Below are 25,065 nucleotides of genomic sequence, written 5' to 3'. Positions count from 1 at the left end.
CTCTATGGCAGTGGTGGCGAACATATGGCACGGGTGCCAGAGGTGGCACTCGGAGCCCTTTCTGTGGGCACCCGGTCCATCACCCCAGTGCACCAGACAGGACTCTAAGAATCTTCCTGCAGTTCCAAGCAACGTAAAAGATGCTGCTGTCAGTGATATTTTGATACTTCCCTCGCTACTTGGGACTGTAGGAAGAGGGAGACTGAACAGACAGGGCCGAATTATCTTTGGAGGATCTCCTGCTGGCCCCTACAGGTCTACAGAGGGACAATGGAAAGAAGCTAAAAAGATGCAAATTTTCCATCTTTCTACTGTGTTGCTGCCCTCAGGAGGCCAATATGATTGTTGAAGAACAGGGAGCGATAAGTTACTGCTTTAATTGAGGTTGGCACCTCGCGATAAATAAGGGGGGGTTTTGGGTGTCTTTTTGGGCACTCAGCCGCTAAAAGGTTCGCCATCACTGCTCTATGTGGACCTGGTGCTTGATCCTCTAGTCCCTTCCGTCCCGGCTCTGAGTCACTGCTGTTGTCTTCCTCCAGATCTCTGCAACTGATTTTACTCTGAGCAGAAGAGGGAACATGTTACTCATCTCAATGCAGAGAGCACAGAGCACAGCAGTGTGAGGACACGCCCCCCCCCCCCCAGTGCACTTGGAGAAGCTACAATCCTGGAATATAAATCTATGTCTCACAGTCCTGCTGCATAAAGGTCTGATTACACATCTCTCCAGGGACCAAACATGACACTGGATGGAGAGAGAACAGAGCACAGCAGTGTGAGGAGACGCCCCTAGTGCACTTGGAGAAGCTACAATGGAATATAAAACTATATCTCACAGTCCTGCTGCTACTAACAACATATACAAAGCTCTGATTATACATCTCTCCAGGGATAATACATAACATTGGATGCAGAAAAACCAGAGCACAGCAGTGTGAGGACACGTCCCCAGTGCACTTGGTGAAGCTACAATCCTGGAATATAAATCCATATATCACAGTCCTGCTGCTACCAACACCATATACAAAGGTCTGATTATACATCTCTCCAGGGACAATACATAACACTGGATGCAGAGAGAACGGAGCACAGCAGTGTGAGCACACGTCCCCAGTGCACTTGGAGAAGCTACAATGGAATATAAAACTATGTCTCACAGTCCTGCTGCTACTAACAACATACACAAAGGTCTGATTACACATCTCTCCAGGGATAATGCATAACATTGGATGCAGAAAGCACAGAGCACAGCAGTGTGAGGACATGTCCCCAGTGCACTTGGTGAAGCTACAATCCTGGAATATAAATCCATATATCACAGTCCTGCTGCTACTAACAACATACACAAATGTATCAGCTCTCTGAACCTGCTGACAGTCTCCCTCTAAGGCTTCTCTGCAGCGGGTGCTATAGTGTCTGCCCTTGCTGTGATTACCAGCAGAACCGGTCCGGACGACTCCTGGGTGTGTTTATAACCTGATGAAGCATAAAGGAGCCGCGTGTAACCACAAAGTATCCGGATTCCTCATTGTAAATGGTTTTCATGTGTGAAACGTTTTCTCTCTTCATGTGATTGGAGAATTTCTGCCGGATCCTGGAATGTGTAACCAGCGACATCAATGTGACATCAGGACTATGCACAGTATGACATATATACATAGTATACACTTATGGGACGGTATATGATAGAGGCCACGCCCCCCTTGTCAAATACATCAGGCCTAGACCTCTAGACGCATCCCTGGGAGCGGCCGCGCTGCTCGGGCAAAACTACAACAAACCCAAAGTTTAGCGTAAAAATCTGCAAACAAATGTTTGCAGGCTTTCAGAAAGTATCCAGGCCCTTCCACTGGAGGCCACGCCCCTCAATGGCGTGAAGGTGGCATCATCGCAAAATAATCACAACATCACATGACCAGGGATATAACGAGCTGTGCACCTGTGTGACATTACATGACCTAACCCTAACCCTCTACTAACCCTAACCCTACTAACCCTAACCCTAACATCACATGACCAGGGATATAATGAGCCGTGCACCTGTGTGACATTACATGACCTAACCCTAACCCTCTACTAACCCTAACCCTACTAACCCTACTAACCATAAGCCTAACATCACATGACCAGTGATATAACGAGTCATGCACCTGTGTGACATTACATGACCTAACCCTAACCCTCTACTAACCCTAACCCTACTAACCCTAACATCACATGACCAGGGATATAACGAGCTGTGCACCTGTGTGACATTACATGACCTAACCCTAACCCTCTACTAACCCTAACCCTACTAACCCTAACATCACATGACCAGGGATATAACGAGCCGTGCACCTGTGTGACATTACATGACCAGGGATATAACGAGCTGTGCACCTGTGTGACATTACATGACCTAACCCTAACCCTCTACTAACCCTAACCCTACTAACCCTACTAACCCTAACATCACATGACCAGGGATATAACGAGCCGTGCACCTGTGTGACATTACATGACCTAACCCTAACCCTCTACTAACCCTAACCCTACTAACCCTACTAACCCTAACATCACATGACCAGGGATATAACGAGCCGTGCACCTGTGTGACATTACATGACCTAACCCTAACCCTCTACTAACCCTAACCCTACTAACCCTAACCCTACTAACCATAAGCCTAACATTACATGACCAGTGATATAACGAGTCATGCACCTGTGTGACATTACATGACCTAACCCTAACCCTCTACTAACCCTAACCCTACTAACCCTAACCCTAACATCACATGACCAGGGATATAACGAGCTGTGCACCTGTGTGACATTACATGACCTAACCCTAACCCTCTACTAACCCTAACCCTACTAACCCTACTAACCCTAACATCACATGACCAGGGATATAACGAGCCGTGCACCTGTGTGACACTACATGACCTAACCCTAACCCTCTACTAACCCTAACCCTACTAACCCTAACCCTACTAACCATAAGCCTAACATCACATGACCAGTGATATAACGAGTCATGCACCTGTGTGACATCACATGACCAGGGATATAACGAGCCATGCACCTGTGTGACATTACATGACCAGGGATATAACGAGCCGTGCACCTGTGTGACATCACATGACCAGGGATATAACGAGCCGTGCACCTGTGTGACATTACATGACCAGGAATAAACGAGCCGTGCACCTGTGTGACATCACATGACCAGGGATATATATAACGAGCCGTGCACCTGTGTGACATCACATGACCAGGGATATAACGAGCCGTGCACCTGTGTGACATCCCATGACCAGGGATATAATGAGCTCTGCACCTGTGTGACATCTTATATCTCTGGTCATGTGATGTCACACAGGTGCAGAGCTCGTTATATTGCTGGTCATGTGATGTCACACAGGTGCACGGCTTCTTATATCCCTGGTGATGTGAAGCTGTGCACCTGTGCGACATCAAATGACCAGGGATATAACGAGCTCTGCACCTGTGTAACATCTTATATCTCTGGTCATGTGATGTCATACAGGTGCAGAGCTCGTTATATTGCTGGTCATGTGATGTCACACAGGTGTACGTCTTCTTATATCCCTGGGCATGTGAAGCCGCGCACCTGTGTGACATCACATGACCAGGGATATATAACGAGTACTAGTAAGATATTCTTGGTCAGCATTAGTAAGACAGCATTTGGGGACAGAGCTTCAACTTACAAAGGAATCAAAGGTGTCTTTGTGTAAAGTGTATCATGAAACAGCACAAACACTACTCTAAGCTGTTCCTTCTTTACTGTACAGGGGTCCAAGCTCAAAAACATGGACAGTGGAACAGACCAGTGGTCTATTAATCAGCCAGGAGCTCCATCGTGTGTCCGAGCAGTAGCGGCAGTCTCATTACTGCTCAACAAGGCCTCAGAAATAGTCCTGGACTGTCCAGTTACTATCTCTACCCCACATGATTTGCATTCTTAGCCAAGTCCAACCAAAACACTTGTCCATGGCTAGACAGTTCGGATTGCAATGTGCCCTACCTATCCCACCAAATGTCACTTTAAAGAGATGCATGACTCTGAATCCTGCTACCTTAATTCCGATTGATGTTGTGGGGGGGGGTGGGGGGGAGTAGGAGAACTTTGACTGATGATGAACTTTATGACATACAGCATGAACATGATTGCTTAGCTATAATGGCACAAGAGTCATCAGGTTTTTTTCACATGTTTTTGGAGAACCGCTTACTAATCCAGATATTGAGCTTTTTGTAGTTGGATCTAGAAGCATCGGAGAAGATGGACGGTTCTATGCTGGGTATGCAGTGGTCACACAGCATGAAGTAGTAGAAGCAAAGCCACTCCCTCCTCATATGTCAGCACAGGAGGTGGATCTGAAGGCACTCATTGAAGCGCTTAGAGGGTCAGAACGTGAGCGGTGCAACAGACTCAAGATATGCTTTTGGAGTGGCCCATGATTTTGGGCCGATGTGGAGTGCTAAGGACTAAACATGGACCGCTTTATTAAACAGCTGATGGTGACCCTGCTACTTCCAAAGGAAGTTGCAATATTAAATGTAAAAGCACACATGAAGCTTAATTCTGTTGAAGCACGAGGCAATGATTAGGCAGAGGTGGCAAGGAAGCCAAGGAAAACTGAAGCCTTGGGAATATCTGAACAGATTAGGGTAAGTACTGAGCCTAACCAGGTTGACTTAAGTATCTTACAGGCTCTTACCCGGCCAACCACCGGGGAGGAGAAGAGGGTCTGGTCAAGAGCTGGAGCTTGGGAAGAATCGGGTCTGTGGAAGATAGGACCAAGGATATGTTTGCCAAGGTCCTTGTATCCTCTGATGGTTCAAACTGCTCATGGTCCAGCTCAGCTGTCTAAAAATGCTATGTGCTCAGTAGTGGACAAGCAGTGGTCCGCTCCAGGATTGAGAATTTAACATGTGCACAACACAATCCAGGTAGTGTAGTGAAGGTGCCACAAAAACACACACCGAAACCCCTCGGTGCCGAAAATTGGTACGTATGAGTATGTCCTTGTGTGTGATGATCTCTTCTCAGGATGGCTTTCCCGATGCCCAAAGCCACTGCAAGAGCTACCCCAAAGAGATTGATGTCTGAAGTTTTCTGCAGGTTTGGCCTACCAGAAATAATAGAATCAGACAGAGGTATACATGTTACAGATGAGGTAATGCAAAATGTCATGCAAATGCTAGGGATCACACAAGCATTTCACACGCCATATCACCCACAAGCCAGTGGAAAGGGAGAGGGACTAAATGAATACAATTAAACTAAAAACCCAAAAAGAAAGTGAAGAGATGGGAAAACCTTGGACTTGAGTGTTTTCCACGGCTAGGCTTATAGGCGGGGTTGGGGCGGGGCGTGGCTAGGGACGGTGACTGCTGCATGACAAGCGGCAGTCACTGCTGGCCTATGGAGCGAGCGGGGCAGTCCGGGGAAGAGACAGTGCCTCTGACCGTCCCCTCATGAATACATCGGACAGCTTTGCGAGCGGTCCGATGATTACATTGTACTCCGCCACAGTGTTTGATAGCGTTATTGGAGGTTTCCGGTAACGCTATCACTCCAACACTGCGGCGTTTGTTTAAGCACTAGTGCCGAAAATTTGGGTGACAGGTCCTCTTTAAGTTCAGAGCCTCCAAAAGATTCTCGCAATGGTACATAAACAAGTCTATGCTTCAAATTCCAGATTCGGACAACTAAGAAGGAACCTATGCCCTCCAACCAGTAGAGATTAAGAGACATCCCAGAAAACCATTGGAGCCGAGATTTGATGGTCCATTCCAAGTCCTCCTCACCACAGCCACTTCAGTAAAGCTTAAGGGAAGACCAAATTGGATCCGCACCAGGTAGAAGCCTAACCAAATCCCTACAAGATCTTACGTCATTATCAGAAGAATTGGCAGAAATTTCTGGTATCGATGACACCTTTTCAAAAAGTCACGGTTGGGAAAGTGGAACCATATGGCTTTGAGTCTGTTTATCCCAGTGACGGTTGTGACAGCCATAACTTGTGACATCCGGATGTTGCTGTGTCCCTTGCGTCAGAGGACTTCTTCAACGTTTAATAGATACAACGATTAATAAAACTATAGAGTTAGAATCAAGTCATTCTAAAGAAGAATTATAATGGAGAATAAGAGATGATCCTCCTTCACTTTGGAGAATTCGGTGAAGAAAATACAGGCGGTCCCCTACTAAAGGACACCCGACTTACAGACGACCCCTAGTTACAGACGGACCCATCTGCCCCCTGTGACCTCTCTGGAAGCTTTACTATAGTCCCAGACTGCAATGATCAGCTGTAAGGAGTCTGTAATGAAGCTTTATTGATAATCCTTGGTCCATTACAGCAAAAAAATTTGAAACAAATTTTGAAAAAAAAAAATTTTGTCTAGAATTTCAATGATAAAATATACAGTTTCGACTTACATACAAATTCAACTTAAGAACAAACCTCCGGACCCTATCTTGTACGTAACCCGGGGACTGCCTGTGATGAGAAAGCCTGACTGTAGCCTTTTACTACTGAAGTAGCTGAAGCAGGGAAGGAAACGTCATTTCTTTCTCATTAGGGGGGAATGATAGGGATACCCTAGAAATGATAGTTATAGTGAGATATTCTTGGTCAGCATTAGTAAGACAGCATTTGGGGACAGAGCTTCAACCTACAAAGGAATCAAAGGTGTCTTTGTATAAAGTGTATCATGAAACAGCACAAACACTAGTTTACAATCCTAACCTTAAAAAGTATGTAGCAACTCACCTGTGTCATCACAAGGGGGGGGGGATATCTAAGAATGACTAAACATTCCTGATACAATGTGTAACAATACGCTGAAAAATAAACTAACGTCTTTTCAGGGAAGATTAGATCAGTACATCCCATTGGTAAGACTATGTGTGGTATACGCCTATTCTGATGTGTATAAAAGACAGACGAGGGATATAATGAGCCGTGCACCTGTGTGACATCACATGACCAGGGATATAACGAGCCGTGCACCTGTGTGACATCACATGACCAGGGATATAACGAGCCGTCCACCTGTGTGACATCACATGACCAGGGATATAATGAGCCGTGCACCTGTGTGACATCACATGACCAGGGATATAATGAGCCGTGCACCTGTGTGACATCACATGACCAGGGATATAATGAGCCGTGCACCTGTGTGACATCACATGACCAGGGATATAATGAGCCGTGCAACTGTGTGACATCACATGACCAGGGATATAATGAGCCGTGCACCTGTGTGACATCACATGACCAGAGATATGAGCCGTGCACCTGTGTGACATCACATGACTAGGGATATAATGAGGCGTGCACCTGTGTGACATCACATGACCAGGGATATAACGAGCCGTGCACCTGTGTGACATCACATGACCAGGGATATAACGAGTCGTGCACCTGTGTGACTGCCTGTACCCCCAGGGACCATCCAGCAGAGGCGCATCCATGTCACCCCCGGGATAGCCATCCTATACAGCACCTCACGTGTGACGCTGTAGAGGAATCTTATCCCTTCATACATAGTTTATCGCTCGGCTCCGCTCTGCAGCATCAACTACTGAAGGGAAAGTGTAAAATGTAAGAGACACCCTGAAGGGTTAATTATAGCCCCATCACCCATAATGCCAAGTGGTAGGCTACATTCACACGAAAATATGGGGGGCGTATGTATGGCTGTAAGCTTGCGGCCATACATACATTCCCTCAGAAACGCCCGCACTGGCCAATGGCCGCACTGAGCGGCACCATACCGGTCCATAAACGGGAAAAAGGTAGGACGCGTATGCCGTGCATCTCTATGGAGGGTCACCCCTACTCCTCTCCATCGCGGCGGAAGTATGCCGCGTATATTCGTCTGAATGCAGCCTCAGAGTTACAATTCCGGAATAGAACTCCACATATCACAGTCCTGCTGCTACTAACAAATACACACAAAGGTCTGATTACACACCTCTCCAGGGACAATACGTAACACTGGGTGCAGTGAGCACAGAGCATAGCAGTGTGAGGTCTGATTACACATCTCTCCAGGGACAATACCTAACACTAGCTGCAGAGAGCACAGAGCACAGCAGTGTGAGGTCTGATTACTCATCTCTCCAGGGACAATACATAACACTGGCTGCAGAGAGCACAGAGCACAGCAGTGTGAGTCTGATTACACATCTCTCCAGGGACAATACATAACACTGGCTGCAGTGAGCACAGCAGTGTGAGGTCTGATTACACATCTCTCCAGGGACAATACCTAACACTGGCTGCAGTGAGCACAGAGCACAGCAGTGTGAGGTCTGATTACTCATCTCTCCAGGGACAATACCTAACACTGGCTGCAGTGAGCACAGAGCACAGCAGTGTGAGGTCTGATTACACATCTTTCCAGGGACAATACATAACACTGGCTGCAGAGAGCACAGAGCACAGCAGTGTGAGGTCTGATTACTCATCTCTCCAGGGACAATACATAACACTGACTGCAGAGAGCACAGAGCACAGCAGTGTGAGGTCTGATTACACAACTCTCCAGGGACAATACATAACACTGGCTGCAGAGAGCACAGAGCACAGCAGTGTGAGGTCTGATTACACATCTCTCCAGGGACAATACCTAACACTGGCTGCAGAGAGCACAGAGCACAGCAGTGTGAGGTCTGATTACACATCTCTCCAGGGACAATACATAACACTGGCTGCAGAGAGCACAGAGCACAGCAGTGTGAGGTCTGATTACTCATCTCTCCAGGGACAATACCTAACACTAGCTGCAGAGAGCACAGAGCACAGCAGGGTGAGGTCTGATTACACATCTCTCCAGGGACAATACATAACACTGTCTGCAGAGAGCACAGAGCACAGCAGTGTGAGGTCTGATTACACATCTCTCCAGGGACAATACATAACACTGGCTGCAGAGAGCACAGAGCACAGCAGTGTGAGGTCTGATTACACATCTCTCCAGGGACAATACATAACACTGGCTGCAGAGAGCACAGAGCACAGCAGTGTGAGGACACCCCCAGTGCACTTGGAGAAGCTACAATCCTGGGATATAAATCTTACTGACAAGTTCCTTTTAATGTTTTCCCCGATTCTCAGAATAAAGGATAACATGCTATCTGTTTTGCAACGGCTTTTAATTGTACAGTATTGGCATCCTGAGGACACCAATACAACTAAGAGAAAAGAGGAGAAATTCTGACTATCATTGTAGCTTCCAGGGTCCCCTGAACAGGAAGAATTGCGGGGGCCCAGAGCAGGAGCTCCAATAATAACGCAGCCTTGTCTGCACCTCCATGCTCCTCCTGTAGTTCCAGGCAGCTAAGTATGTGTAGCTTTAGAATAGCCCTGATCACAGCACATACTGGGTGGCCAAGGACTGCAGGAGGTGGTTTTGAGTCCTGTCTAGAAACTCTGTTCTGGGACGATGGCCTGGGTGCCCAGAAGGTGTGCTCCGAGTGCCACCTCTGGCACCAGTGCCATAGGTTCGCCACCACTGCTCTAGGGGGAGCCCTATGATGTAACTGTCCATGTACAGTCAGCAACATCATTGAGGAAACCCTGTGACATCCAAAGAACAGGCCACTTGGGCCGCGGTTGCAATGCAGTGACTAATGAAAAGAGTTGTGTGATACAATGTGACAAACCCTTTTTTTATATAAACTATAGAAGGAATATATTAAGGCTACATTTACACAAACGATTGCCCGCCCAGGTGAGCCGCACTGGAGAGGAGGAGGGGGACCCCTCCCCTCTTCATTAAAAATAATGCCCCATTAAAATAAAGCATGTTCTATCTTTTTGCGGCCACAGAACGATACAGTGAGCACAAGTTGTGCTGACCGGACCGTTCTGTGCGGCTATTGCGGTCTATGGGGGGTGTATGTACCCATCACGGTCTTGTGCATGTAGCCTAAATCTGATTCAGCAACTGCAGGATGTGATAATCAGTTGGGTGGGGGTTATGGTATTTAGTGTTTAATCATTTCGGTGTATGTTGAGTTATTGTTGTTTTTGCTAGGTGTGAATGGGGCTGGACCAGCAAGTGAGTTATTGTAAATATTTTGTATATGTTATATATTATGTTTGGTTGATGTGACTGCACCAGCAGCAGAATAGTGAGTGCTTCTCTGGAGTATAATACAAGATGTAACTCAGGATCAGTACAGGATAAGTAATGTCATGTATGTACACAGTGACTGCACCAGCAGCAGAATAGTGAGTGCTTCTCTGGAGTATAATACAAGATGTAACTCAGGATCAGTACAGGATAAGTAATGTCATGTATGTACACAGTGACTGCACCAGCAGCAGAATAGTGAGTGCAGCTCTGGGGTATAATACAGGATGTAACTCAGGATCAGTACAGGATAAGTAATGTCATGTATGTACACAGTGACTGCACCAGCAGCAGAATAGTGAGTGCAGCTCTGGGGGTATAATACAGGATGTAACTCAGGATCAGTACAGGATAAGTAATGTCATGTATGTACACAGTGACTGCACCAGCAGCAGAAAAGTGAGTGCAGCTCTGGGGTATAATACAGGATGTAACTCAGGATCAGTACAGGATAAGTAATGTCATGTATGTACACAGTGACTGCACCAGCAGCAGAAAAGTGAGTGCAGCTCTGGGGTATAATACAGGATGTAACTCAGGATCAGTACAGGATAAGTAATGTCATGTATGTACACAGTGACTGCACCAGCAGCAGAATAGTGAGTGCAGCTCTGGGGTATAATACAGGATGTAACTCAAGATCAGTACAGGATAAGTAATGTTATGTATGTACAGTGACTGCACCAGCAGCAGAATAGTGAGTGCAGCTCTGGTGTATAATACAGCATGTAACTCAGGATCAGTACAGGATAAGTAATGTCATGTATGTACACAGTGACTGCACCAGCAGCAGAATAGTGAGTGCAGCTCTGGGGTATAATACAGGATGTAACTCGGGATCAGTACAGGATAAGTAATGTCATGTATGTACACAGTGACTGCACCAGCAGCAGAATAGTGAGTGCTTCTCTGGAGTATAATACAGGATGTAACTCAGGATCAGTACAGGATAAGTAATGTCATGTATGTACACAGTGACTGCACCAGCAGCAGAATAGTGAGTGAGCTCTGGTGTATAATACAGGATGTAACTCAGGATCAGTACAGGATAAGTAATGTCATGTATGTACACAGTGACTGTACCAGCAGCAGAATAGTGAGTGCAGCTCTGGAGTATAATACAGGATGTAACTCAGGATCAGTACAGGATAAGTAATGTCATGTATGTACACAGTGACTGCACCAGCAGCAGAATAGTGAGTGCAGCTCTGGGGTATAATACAGGATGTAACTCAGGATCAGTACAGGATAAGTAATGTCATGTATGTACACAGTGACTGCACCAGCAGCAGAATAGTGAGTGCAGCTCTGGAGTATAATACAGGATGTAACTCAGGATCAGTACAGGATAAGTAATGTCATGTATGTACACAGTGACTGCACCAGCAGCAGAATAGTGAGTGCAGCTCTGGGGTATAATACAGGATGTAACTCAGGATCAGTACAGGATAAGTAATGTCATGTATGTACACAGTGACTGCACCAGCAGCAGAATAGTGAGTGCAGCTCTGGGGTATAATACAGGATGTAACTCAGGATCAGTAAATGATAAGTAATGTCATGTATGTACACAGTGACTGCACCAGCAGCAGAATAGTGAGTGCAGCTCTGGGGTATAATACAGGATGTAACTCAGGATCAGTACAGGATAAGTAATGTCATGTATGTACACAGTGACTACACCAGCAGAATAATAGTGAGTGCAGCTCTGGGGTATAATACAGGATGTAACTCAGGATCAGTACAGGATAAGTAATGTCATGTATGTACACAGTGACTGCACCAGCAGCAGAATAGTGAGTGCAGCTCTGGGGTATAATACAGGGTGTAACTCAGGATCAGTACAGGATAAGTAATGTCATGTATGTACACAGTGACTGCACCAGCAGCAGAATAGTGAGTGCAGCTCTGGAGTATAATACAGGATGTAACTCAGGATCAGTACAGGATAAGTAATGTCATGTATGTACACAGTGACTGCACCAGCAGCAGAATAGTGAGTGCAGCTCTGGAGTATAATACAGGATGTAACTCAGGATCAGTACAGGATAAGCAATGTCATGTATGTACACAGTGACTGCACCAGCAGCAGAATAGTGAGTGCAGCTCTGGAGTATAATACAGGATGTAACTCAGGATCAGTACAGGATAAGTAATGTCATGTATGTACACAGTGACTGCACCAGCAGCAGAATAGTGAGTGCAGCTCTGGTGTATAATACAGGATGTAACTCAGGATCAGTACAGGATAAGTAATGTCATGTATGTACACAGTGACTGCACCAGCAGCAGCAGAATAGTGAGTGCAGCTCTGGAGTATAATACAGGATGTAACTCAGGATCAGTACAGGATAAGTAATGTCATGTATGTACACAGTGACTGCACCAGCAGCAGAATAGTGAGTGCAGCTCTGGGGTATAATACAGGATGTAACTCAGGATCCGTGCAGGATAAGTAATGTCATGTATGTACACAGTGACTGCACCAGCAGCAGAATAGTGAGTGCAGCTCTGGTGTATAATACAGGATGTAACTCAGGATCAGTACAGGATAAGTAATGTCATGTATGTACACAGTGACTGCACCAGCAGCAGCAGAATAGTGAGTGCAGCTCTGGAGTATAATACAGGATGTAACTCAGGATCAGTACAGGATAAGTAATGTCATGTATGTACACAGTGACTGCACCAGCAGCAGAATAGTGAGTGCAGCTCTGGGGTATAATACAGGATGTAACTCAGGATCCGTGCAGGATAAGTAATGTCATGTATGTACACAGTGACTGCACCAGCAGCAGAATAGTGAGGGCAGCTCTAGGGTATAATACAGGATGTAACTCAGGATCAGTACAGGATAAGTAATGTCATGTATGTACACAGTGACTGCACCAGCAGCAGAATAGTGAGTGCAGCTCTGGGGTATAATACAGGATGTAACTCAGGATCAGTACAGGATAAGTAATGTCATGTATGTACACAGTGACTGCACCAGCAGCAGAATAGTGAGTGCAGCTCTGGAGTATAATACAGGATGTAACTCGGGATCAGTACAGGATAAGTAATGTCATGTATGTACACAGTGACTGCACCAGCAGCAGAATAGTGAGTGCAGCTCTGGGGTATAATACAGGATGTAACTCAGGATCCGTGCAGGATAAGTAATGTCATGTATGTACACAGTGACTGCACCAGCAGCAGAATAGTGAGTGCAGCTCTGGTGTATAATACAGGATGTAACTCAGGATCAGTACAGGATAAGTAATGTCATGTATGTACACAGTGACTGCACCAGCAGCAGCAGAATAGTGAGTGCAGCTCTGGAGTATAATACAGGATGTAACTCAGGATCAGTACAGGATAAGTAATGTCATGTATGTACACAGTGACTGCACCAGCAGCAGAATAGTGAGTGCAGCTCTGGGGTATAATACAGGATGTAACTCAGGATCCGTGCAGGATAAGTAATGTCATGTATGTACACAGTGACTGCACCAGCAGCAGAATAGTGAGGGCAGCTCTAGGGTATAATACAGGATGTAACTCAGGATCAGTACAGGATAAGTAATGTCATGTATGTACACAGTGACTGCACCAGCAGCAGAATAGTGAGTGCAGCTCTGGGGTATAATACAGGATGTAACTCAGGATCAGTACAGGATAAGTAATGTCATGTATGTACACAGTGACTGCACCAGCAGCAGAATAGTGAGTGCAGCTCTGGGGTATAATACAGGATGTAACTCGGGATCAGTACAGGATAAGTAATGTCATGTATGTACACAGTGACTGCACCAGCAGCAGAATAGTGAGTGCAGCTCTGGAGTATAATACAGGATGTAACTCGGGATCAGTACAGGATAAGTAATGTCATGTATGTACACAGTGACTGCACCAGCAGCAGAATAGTGAGTGCAGCTCTGGAGTATAATACAAGATGTAACTCAGGATCAGTACAGGATAAGTAATGTCATGTATGTACACAGTGACTGCACCAGCAGCAGAATAGTGAGTGCAGCTCTGGGGTATAATACAGGATGTAACTCGGGATCAGTACAGGATAAGTAATGTCATGTATGTACACAGTGACTGCACCAGCAGCAGAATAGTGAGTGCAGCTCTGGAGTATAATACAGGATGTAACTCAGGATCAGTACAGGATAAGCAATGTCATGTATGTACACAGTGACTGCACCAGCAGCAGAATAGTGAGTGCAGCTCTGGAGTATAATACAGGATGTAACTCAGGATCAGTACAGGATAAGTAATGCCATGTACACAGTGACTGCACCAGCAGCAGAATAGTGAGTGCAGCTCTGGGGTATAATACAGGATGTAACTCAGGATCAGTACAGGATAAGTAATGTCATGTATGTACACAGTGACTGCACCAGCAGCAGAATAGTGAGTGTAGCTCTGGGGTATAATACAGGATGTAACTCAGGATCAGTACAGGATAAGTAATGTCATGTATGTACACAGTGACTGCACCAGCAGTAGAATAGTGAGTGCAGCTCTGGGGTATAATACAGGATGTAACTCAGGATCAGTACATGATAAGTAATGTCATGTATGTACACAGTGACTGCACCAGCAGCAGAATAGTGAGTGCAGCTCTGGAGTATAATACAGGATGTAACTCAGGATCAGTACAGGATAAGTAATGTCATGTATGTACACAGTGACTGCACCAGCAGCAGAATAGTGAGTGCAGCTCTGGGGTATAATACAGGATGTAACTCAGGATCAGTACAGGATAAGTAATGTCATGTATGTACACAGTGACTGCACCAGCAGCAGAATAGTGAGTGTAGCTCTGGGGTATAATACAGGATGTAACTCAGGATCAGTACAGGATAAGTAATGTCATGTATGTACACAGTGACTGCACCAGCAGCAGAATAGTGAGTGTAGCTCTGGGGTATAATACAGGATGTAACTCAGGATCAGTACAGGATAAGTAATGTCATGTATGTACACAGTGACTGCACCAGCAGCAATATAGTGAGTGCAGCTCTGGAGTATAATACAGGATGTAACTCAGGATCAGTACAGGATAAGTAATGTCATGTATGTACACAGTGACTGCACCAGCAGCAGAATAGTGAGTGCAGCTCTGGGGTATAATACAGGATGTAACTCAGGATCAGTACAGGATAAGTAATGTCATGTATGTACACAGTGACTGCACCAGCAGCAGAATAGTGAGTGCAGCTCTGGAGTATAATACAGGATGTAACTCAGGATCAGTACAGGATAAGTAATGTCATGCATGTACACAGTGACTGCACCAGCAGCAGAATAGTGAGTGCAGCTCTGGAGTATAATACAGGATGTAACTCAGGATCAGTACAGGATAAGTAATGTCATGTATGTACACAGTGACTGCACCAGCAGCAGAATAGTGAGTGCAGCTCTGGAGTATAATACAGGATGTAACTCAGGATCAGTACAGGATAAGTAATGTCATGTATGTACACAGTGACTGCACCAGCAGCAGAATAGTGAGTGCAGCTCTGGGGTATAATACAGGATGTAACTCAGGATCAGTACAGGATAAGTAATGTCATGTATGTACACAGTGACTGCACCAGCAGCAGAATAGTGAGTGCAGCTCTGGAGTATAATACAGGATATAACTCAGGATCAGTACAGGATAAGTAATGTCATGTATGTACACAGTGACTGCACCAGCAGCAGAATAGTGAGTGCAGCTCTGGGGTATAATACAGGATTAGTAATGTGTGGAAATATAATATGTAACTTTGCAATTTAAAAAACGGATTTTTAGGGTCTGGGACGCGTGACGCAGGGTAATAGAGCGATACAAATGCCGTCGGTTACAGATAATTCTGTGTGTGGGTATTAGATAATGATGAGGTGTTGGTGGCAGGTGACATGCCTCGGGGGTGTCGTGCTGGGACTTGTAGTTCTACACTTACAGACCGCAGTGTTACGCGTCCTGTGATTCGCTTATGATTTTAGTCTAATTACTTCCTTTTATTTTTTTGTAGACGTTGTAGTTTATTTTTTCCTTAGCTGCAGATTATTTTCTCCGTAGTTGTAAACGTTGCGGTGTTACGGTGAATGGCGAGCGTCGTCCTCGCGTCCTGTACACATGCGGCGGAGGTTATATATAATGTATATATAATATAATGTATTATTATACTGTTATAATGGTTCAGTCTTCTGCCTTTACAGTGACTGGATGTAATAATTCCATCCATCACCACAGTAGTGACTGCCACCTGCCCCCCCCCCCTCACATCCATGACGTCACTGATGCCCCCCTCACACACCTGTGACGTCACCCAGCCCCCTTCCCTCCTCTTACCCAGATGATGAGGCTCTCGCACAGCTCGCTCTCGTTCCCGGCCATCTCCTTCCTGTCACTTCTTCTTTTCCTCCGTCCTCCTGATCCTGTTGACCTCACCTGGGAACACAGAGAAGGGAGGGAGCAAGCTACGGCGACAAGAACAGCTCCTTCTGCACAGTGACGTAAGAGCGCGTTCCATGAATAGGACCTACGCGACCAGAGTAACGTAAGTCCCTTCGGTGAATCGCACATTAGCGCACGCCCCCTAGCGTCTGCGCAGCCAGTCACTCCCACAACGGATGACAGGTGCAGCCCACGCCCTCCAGACGCGCAGCGGGTGATTGCCACTGATTTGCACCAATCAAAACTAAGAATATGAAATCCCTTGTTTTTCAATTGGTACATTTGTTGGTAAAGGCGGGATCTACTGCTATTCCCGCCTCGCGAAACAATAAATGACGGCGACTTTACCTCAGTACCGTGTCCATGACTAAAACACCATGAAGGAGGACATTACTGAATGAAAGTCAACATATGTGTGGAAATAATCAGAATTTACCTCATACATGAGAGGACTGGTGTCCTAGACATTGGTCCTGTCATGAAGTTACCTCACACAAGTGACATTGTTCATAAAAAACCCTGTTATAAAGGGTAAAATGGCAAAATGTGACCCTAATAATCACAAAATGTCTAATAAATGGGTAAATAATCCCCAAATCAATAAAAATGTAATATGTATATCAATACTACAGTATTTCTTAAAGGGGCAATCCTAATTTATAACCGATGCCCTTAAAGGGGCTGTCCAGTTTCATTCTTGTACTATGGGCCTTTGGTCCAGTGCGGCTTCTCCTGTCACCGCTTATAGCTCTGGCTGCGGCCTGTATACGGAAAAGTTTGGGGTCAACTTCACGTATATACTCTATACGCCATATGTATAAGTGAAGTCGGCATTATGTGTATTATATGGCCATCCATGAGCTTTATGGGCATCGTATACCCATGGCGGCAGTATCCCAGCAATACCTGGGGTGTACATCACCAACAGCAAGGGATTTTCCAAAATAGAGAGCGACATGTTACAGTAGTAACTTTGGGAAGTTGAATTTTACCACAAAATAATCAGGTAATAATTTTTTCGGATGACATGACCCATCTAATTTTTGGTTAATAAGAATATCCCATTACGAGGGCTGGATTAAGTGTGGTGGAGGAAAAACTGGTAGGGGTCCTCCAATTAATTCAGAGTAAGGGCTCATTCACATGGCCATAATGGGGACAGATATCTTGCAGATGGATCCCATTGATGTCTATGGTGTCCGGCCACAGTGCGGTGAGCACCCGTTGCCTCATCAGGACATGCACGGAGAAAAATAGGACATGTCCTACTGTATATTTTACTGTGTAACGGCACCGGCCACTTACTTCTCTATGGAGAGGGGAGGGGTGAGTGGCGCCTGGGCGAACATACGTAGTGTGAATGTAACCTAACAGCAATGCCTGAAAGCTAAGACTTAATACATAATATTTAACTAATAAATAATACAAATCTTTATTTCTATAGTGCCATTAAATCACAACTTATTGAGAAACTCATAATTTCCACCCCTGCTGCTGAAGAACCTCATATTACACTCCTCAGCTGTTGCAGAACTTCCTAATAAACAACTGACCTGCTGCAGAACCTCCTAATACATACCTTAGCTGCTGCAGAACCTCATATTACACACCTCAGCTGCTGCAGAACTTCATAATACAATCCTCAGCTTCTGCAGAACCTCTTAATACACTCCTTAGCTGGTGAAGAACATTGCTGATCATGCGGAAGGAGTGGAGGCAGGCAGGATGGTGTGGGCCCCCTCCTCCTGTTGTCTGGTGGGGGCACTAGGGCTCATACGCCGGGTGCCCTCCCTATAATCTGACCCTGCTCATTGCAAATTCCATTGCACCGGTCATATGTCCAGGCAAGTTAGAACCTCATATTTTTCATTGGTCACCAATTTTTTGTTCACTTTTTATAAATATTTTATTGGAGACGTGGTGAAAATTTTTTAGGGGCATCGAGGCATTAGGAACACGGCGATGACAAATATGGGGAGATTTTATTTAATTATTTAACTTAGTAAAACTGTTTTATTTTGTATTTTTAGATACTTTTTATTCTGTTCCAGACAGTAGTCTGGAGTACAGACTGATGGCACCTCGCATAGATTGGAGCACTGTCACAGTAAAGCTTCTCACCTAGCTTAGGGTTAATGCTTGCAGTTCACTAGGCACCTGGCGCCCAGAGTGCACGTTGTCGCCTAGATCTCCTTAGATGCTGCAATCAGTATTGTCTGTAACAGGATAAAAGTCAAAATATCTCACAGTCTAAGGCTGGCGCCACACGTAGCGCTTTGTCTGCGCTTGCAAACGCAGACAAACTCACGGGCACCGGGGCGGGCCTCGGCCCGATCGCATCAGCGTTTCTATGGAAACGCCTGTGATCAGGAACGAGCCGCCGGTGTTTCGCGTTAAGCCGCCGGTGTTTCGCGATCGGGCCGAGGCCCGCCCCGGTGGGCGCGACTTTGTCTGCGTTTGCAAGCGCAGACAAAGCGCTACGTGTGGCATCGGCCTAAGGCTGCATTCACACTACAGTATGGGGGACGTATATACGGCCGACGTATATGCGGCCGATATACGTCCCCCATACACTTCTATGGGCCATACATCGCTATGGAGAGGGGCGGAGGTGAGCTGCGCTCACCTCCTCCTCCTCTCCCCGCGCTGCCGTGTGCCCGCCGTGCTACGGTGCGGCAGTGTGCATGTAGCCTAAGAGAATTTCTCTCATTTTTGGAGCCTCACTGATGTTCTGTGAGAGTTGACAAGTATAAGCTTGAGAAAATTGAACACTCCCTTTATTTCTTCAAGCAGAGATGATTGACTAATGGCATTGACATTTACTAAGGGTCCGAATAGCGTTTTTCTGCCGGGTTTCCCGAATTTTTCCATTTAGCGCCGAATTGCCCCAGGATTTTAGCGCACGCGATCAGATTGTGGCGCATCGGCGCCGGCTTGCACGCAACAGAAATCGGGGGTCGTGGCCGTCGAAAAACCCGCCGGATTCGGAATTTTTACAAAATTTGTGTCGCAAAAATAGCACTCACATACACTGAGACGAAGGAGGTGAATTCCGGCTGACTAAGATGCCTCCTTGTGGTAGCATGTAGCAACACATTGGGGCACATTTACTTACCCGGTCCTGTCGCGATCCCCGCTGTGTGTTGTCCGACAATCATGCACTCTGCCGCAATTCACAAAGATCGTGCGCCCATTATCCTGCATGTGTCGCTTCCCTGCTCAGGTCCCCGGAGTTCACCTTCTTCTTCCTGGTGCATGTAAGTGCATTGTCCGTGTATAATGTGCTGTGCGGGGAGTCACTAAGATTGTGCGCCCGATATCCTGCATGTGTCGCTTCCCCGCTCAGGTCCCCAGAGTTCACCTTCTTCTTCCTGGTGCATGTAAGTGCATTGTCCGTGTATAATGTGCTGTGCGGGGAGTCACTAAGATTGTGCGCCCGATATCCTGCATGTGTCGCTTCCCCGCTCAGGTCCCCAGAGTTCACCTTCTTCTTCCTGGTGCATGTAAGTGCATTGTCCGTGTATAATGTGCTGTGCGGGGAGTCACTAAGATTGTGCGCCCGATATCCTGCATGTGTCGCTTCCCCGCTCAGGTCCCCGGAGTTCACCTTCTTCTTCCCGGTGCATGTAAGTGCATTGTCCGTGTATAATGCGCTGTGCGGGGAGTCACTAAGATCGTGCGCCCAATATCCTGCATGTGTCACTTCCCCGCTCAGGTCCCCGGAGTTCACATTCTTCTTCTCGGTGCATGTAAGTGCATTGTCCGTGTATAATGCGCTGTGCGGGGAGTCACTAAGATCGTGCACCCGATATCCTGCATGTGTCGCTTCCCCGCTCAGGTTCCCGGAGTTTACCTTCTTCTTCCTGGTGCATGTAAGTGCATTGTCCGTGTATAATGCGCTGTGCGGGGAGTCACTAAGATCCTGTGCTCAGTATCCTGCATGTGTCGCTTCCCCGCTCAGGTCCCCGGAGTTCACCTTCTTCTTCCTGGTGCATGTAAGTGCATTGTCCGTGTATAATGCACTGTGCAGGGAGTCACTAAGATCCTGCGCCCGATATCCTGCATGTGTGGCTTCCCCGCTCAGGTCCCCGGAGTTCACCTTCTTCTTCCTGGTGCATGTAATTGCATTGTCCGAGTATAATGCGCTGTGCGTGGAGTCACTAAGATCGTGCGCCCGGTATCCTGCATGTGTCGCTTCCCCGCTCAGGTCCCTGGAGTTCACCTTCTTCTACCTGGTGCATGTAAGTGCATTGTCCGTGTATAATGCGCTGTGCGGGGAGTCACTAAGATCGTGCGCCCGGTATCCTGCATGTGTCGCTTCCCCGCTCAGGTCCCTGGAGTTCACCTTCTTCTACCTGGTGCATGTAAGTGCATTGTCCGTGTATAATGCGCTGTGCGGGGAGTCACTAAGATTGTGCGCCTGATATCCTGCATGTGTCGCTTCCCCGCTCAGGTCCCCGGAGTTCACCTTCTTCTTCCTGGTGTATGTAAGTGCATTGTCCGTGTACAATGCGCTGTGCGGGGAGTCACTAAGATTGTGCGCCTGATATCCTGCGTGTGTTGCTTCCCCGCTCAGGTCCCTGGAGTTCACCTTCTTCTTCCTGGTGCATGTAAGTGCATTGTCCGTGTATAATGCGCTGTGCGGGGAGTCACTAAGATTGTGCGCCTGATATCCTGCATGTGTCGCTTCCCCGCTCAGGTCCCCGGAGTTCACCTTCTTCTTCCTGGTGTATGTAAGTGCATTGTCCGAGTATAATGCGCTGTGCGGGGAGTCACTAAGATCGTGCGCCCGGTATCCTGCATGTGTCGCTTCCCCGCTCAGGTCCCTGGAGTTCACCTTCTTCTACCTGGTGCATGTAAGTGCATTGTCCGTGTATAATGCGCTGTGCGGGGAGTCACTAAGATCGTGCGCCCGGTATCCTGCATGTGTCGCTTCCCCGCTCAGGTCCCTGGAGTTCACCTTCTTCTACCTGGTGCATGTAAGTGCATTGTCCGTGTATAATGCGCTGTGCGGGGAGTCACTAAGATTGTGCGCCTGATATCCTGCATGTGTCGCTTCCCCGCTCAGGTCCCCGGAGTTCACCTTCTTCTTCCTGGTGTATGTAAGTGCATTGTCCGTGTACAATGCGCTGTGCGGGGAGTCACTAAGATTGTGCGCCTGATATCCTGCGTGTGTTGCTTCCCCGCTCAGGTCCCTGGAGTTCACCTTCTTCTTCCTGGTGCATGTAAGTGCATTGTCCGTGTATAATGCGCTGTGCGGGGAGTCACTAAGATTGTGCGCCTGATATCCTGCATGTGTTGCTTCCCCGCTCAGGTCCCCGGAGTTCACCTTCTTCTTCCTGGTGCATGTAAGTGCATTGTCCGTGTATAATGCGCTGTGCGGGGAGTCACTAAGATTGTGCGCCTGATATCCTGCATGTGTTGCTTCCCCGCTCAGGTCCCCGGAGTTCACCTTCTTCTTCCTGGTGCATGTAAGTGCATTGTCCGTGTATAATGTGCATGTGCGGGGAGTCACTAAGATCGTGCGCCTGATATCCTGCATGTGTCGCTTCCCCGCTCAGGTCCCCGGAGTTCACCTTCTTCTTCCTGGTGTATGTAAGTGCATTGTCTTGCGACACAATATGAAACTTAAATCACGTGCTCAGTCCGAATCAGTCGGATCGTCCGACAGCTCGCCCCCAATTTCTGTCGCAGGAAAGTAGGCGCGATTGCGCCAAAATCCGATCGCGTGCGCCAAAATCCCCTTCTAAATAGCTGTCACAGTGGCGCAAATCCTGAAAATTTCTAAAATACGCCGAAAGTGCGATCCACTGGACCCTTAGTAAATAAGCCCCATTCTGTCCACTCCTGGAGATACATTTCTTTAGAATAAAGTTGAGCTATGAGCCGCTGCTTTCTGAGTTCTTCACTTTTTACATCTGTCTCATCTTTGATCACACAGAGGGATTTTGTGATTACAACTACTGAAACGCAATTATTCAAATATTTTCACCTCCTCCATGTCTTCATTTAGCTTACACATACTGATGAATATTACTGACCAATACGCTGATTCTAAAAGTGCTGCCGGGTCCCCTGGTGATGAGCTGTAATCAAATCCAGGAAGTGTTCACTCTGCCTGCAGTGCCCCCACAGGGGAAGTGGGGTATTACACAATGACAAATAGAGAGGTCCTCAGATTCACATGTTCTCCAACAGACCCCCCCCCCCCCTCCTTAATTATCTTGCCCTTACAGGGTATATAGATTTTCACTACGGTGGCCTGGACATCCCATTTACAATGCCAGTACATATATAAGTGATGCACATACTTGTGTATACAGTAGTTGTGTAACCATCTTTTCCTTATCATGACACATAAGGTTTCCCGTCATACACGTAGTCCTCTGCAGGTGTGACCGTGTCTTACGTATGGGAGGAATTTATTACCTGTCACCCAGTTCATTCCTTCATTGTGATACAACATTCAATACATTCCTCAGTGATGTATATATATATAGAATATAGAGGCCGGCACTGACATGGAGCATATAGGGCACATCCCATTTACCTACATAGAGGACAGGGAGGTCCATAGCAGAACCCAGTATGGGTCTCCATGGGGTCATCGTATCAGTTATGTAGATTAAATTCTACTGTTAGTTGTTCCTAATACCGAATAGGCGTTAGATATTAGCACCGGTGCAATAGTCTGCAGTGACCCTGTACCCCACCTGCAGGTGATAGACTGATTCCCTGGATGTGGAAATCTTGGAATGTGAAGGTTTCCGGGCTCTGATATTCTTACCAGAAATATTTGCTAACTTGGGGGCAGCGGCGGGGCAGCTCGCCAGTCATGTGACCATTATACTTGTGACATGAACATGATCGGGTTAATGTTTGATTGATAATGTAACTAAAGGAATTTTATTTTCCTTGTTACCAAAATATCCCGGAAGGATCAAGGTTTAGAGCAAAAGTTCAGGGATTTTACTATAGTGCAAGAGAATACAAGAATTACTGTAAAGAAATAAATAATATGGACATTATAATTACAATATAGTAAATCAATATGGATGAGCATGAAGGAGTAGCTTGCATGAGCACTGATATATGATACATTCCCCCTATAGTGTCTGTAGAAAGCAAATAACCCCTTCAGTCTACAGTCCCAGAGTGGAGAAAAATGAACTCATAACTATTACCTGATAATAAATCAACATCACATCCCAGGTATAAAGCCTCCATAACATGTAATATTATTACACTGCAGACATCTCAGCCCCGCCTGACCCTGTACCATGTATCATCCATAACATGTGATATTATTACACTGCAGACATCTCAGCCCCGCCTGACCCTGTACCATGTATCATCCATAACATGTGATATTATTACACTGCAGAAATCGCGGCCCCTCCTGACCCTGTACCATGTATCATCCATAACATGTGATATTATTACACTGCAGACATTCCTCCTCCTCCTGACCCTGTACCATGTATCATCCATAACATGTGATATTATTACACTGCAGACATCCCGGCCCCTCCTGACCCTGTACCATGTATCATCCATAACATGTGATATTATTACACTGCAGACATCCCGGCCCCTCCTGACCCTGTACCATGTATCATCCATAACATGTGATATTATTACACTGCAGACATTCCTCCTCCTCCTGACCCTGTACCATGTATCATCCATAACATGTGATATTATTACACTGCAGACATCCCTCCCCCTCCTGACCCTGTACCATGTATCATCCATAACATGTGATATTATTACACTGCAGACATCCCGGCCCCTCCTGACCCTGTACCATGTATCATCCATAACATGTAATATTATTACACTGCAGACATCCCGGCCCCTCCTGACCCTGTACCATGTATCATCCATAACATGTGATATTATTACACTGCAGACATCCCAGCCCCTCCTGACCCTGTACCATGTATCATCCATAACATGTGATATTATTACACTGCAGACATCCCGGCCCCTCCTGACCCTGTACCATGTATCATCCATAACATGAGATATTATTACATTGCAGACATCCAGGCCCCTCCTGACCCTGTACCATGTATCCTCCATAACATGAGATATTATTACACTGCAGACATCCCAGCCCCTCCTGACCCTGTACCATGTATCATCCATAACATGTGATATTATTACACTGCAGACATCTCAGCCCCTCCTGACCCTGTACCATGTATCATCCATAACATGTGATATTATTACACTGCAAACATCCCGGCCCCTCCTGACCCTGTACCATGTATCATCCATAACATGTGATATTATTACACTGCACACATCCCAGCCCCTCCTGACCCTGTACCATGTATCATCCATAACATGTGATATTATTACACTGCAGACATCCCGGGCCCTCCTCACCCTGTACCATGTATCATCCATAACATGTGATATTATTACACTGCAGACATCCCGGCCCCTCCTGAC

The 25,065-nt window shown here is 46.5% G+C and overlaps 2 protein-coding genes across 4 annotated transcripts in view; one reads left to right on the top strand and one right to left on the bottom strand.

Annotated features, from left to right (window-relative positions):
- HOOK1 (hook microtubule tethering protein 1) overlaps window positions 1-16,746 on the bottom strand; it is a 48,632-nt gene extending 31,886 nt beyond the window's left edge. Inside the window, exon 1 of the mRNA XM_072128848.1 lies at window positions 16,501-16,746. Coding sequence (XP_071984949.1) covers window positions 16,501-16,734 — 234 coding nt within the window. The 5' untranslated portion in view covers window positions 16,735-16,746. The remainder of the gene's footprint in view (window positions 1-16,500) is intronic.
- The window catches only part of LOC140105009 (E3 ubiquitin-protein ligase RNF170-like), a 31,535-nt gene continuing 22,976 nt past the window's right edge, over window positions 16,507-25,065 (top strand). For 2 of the 3 annotated variants that reach the window (XM_072128851.1, XM_072128849.1), the window contains exon 1: window positions 16,507-16,708. In XM_072128851.1, the coding sequence (XP_071984952.1) occupies window positions 16,680-16,708 (29 nt within the window). In that variant the 5' untranslated portion in view covers window positions 16,507-16,679. Of the gene's footprint in view, window positions 16,709-17,320; window positions 17,612-25,065 lie in introns of those variants that run through there. The other variant, XM_072128850.1, reaches the window with a different exon arrangement.

The sequence above is a fragment of the Engystomops pustulosus genome, chromosome 10, assembly GCF_040894005.1.
Source record: "Engystomops pustulosus chromosome 10, aEngPut4.maternal, whole genome shotgun sequence".
Taxonomy (NCBI): Eukaryota; Metazoa; Chordata; class Amphibia; order Anura; family Leptodactylidae; genus Engystomops; species Engystomops pustulosus.
This window is presented reverse-complemented; position numbering and strand designations above follow the sequence as displayed.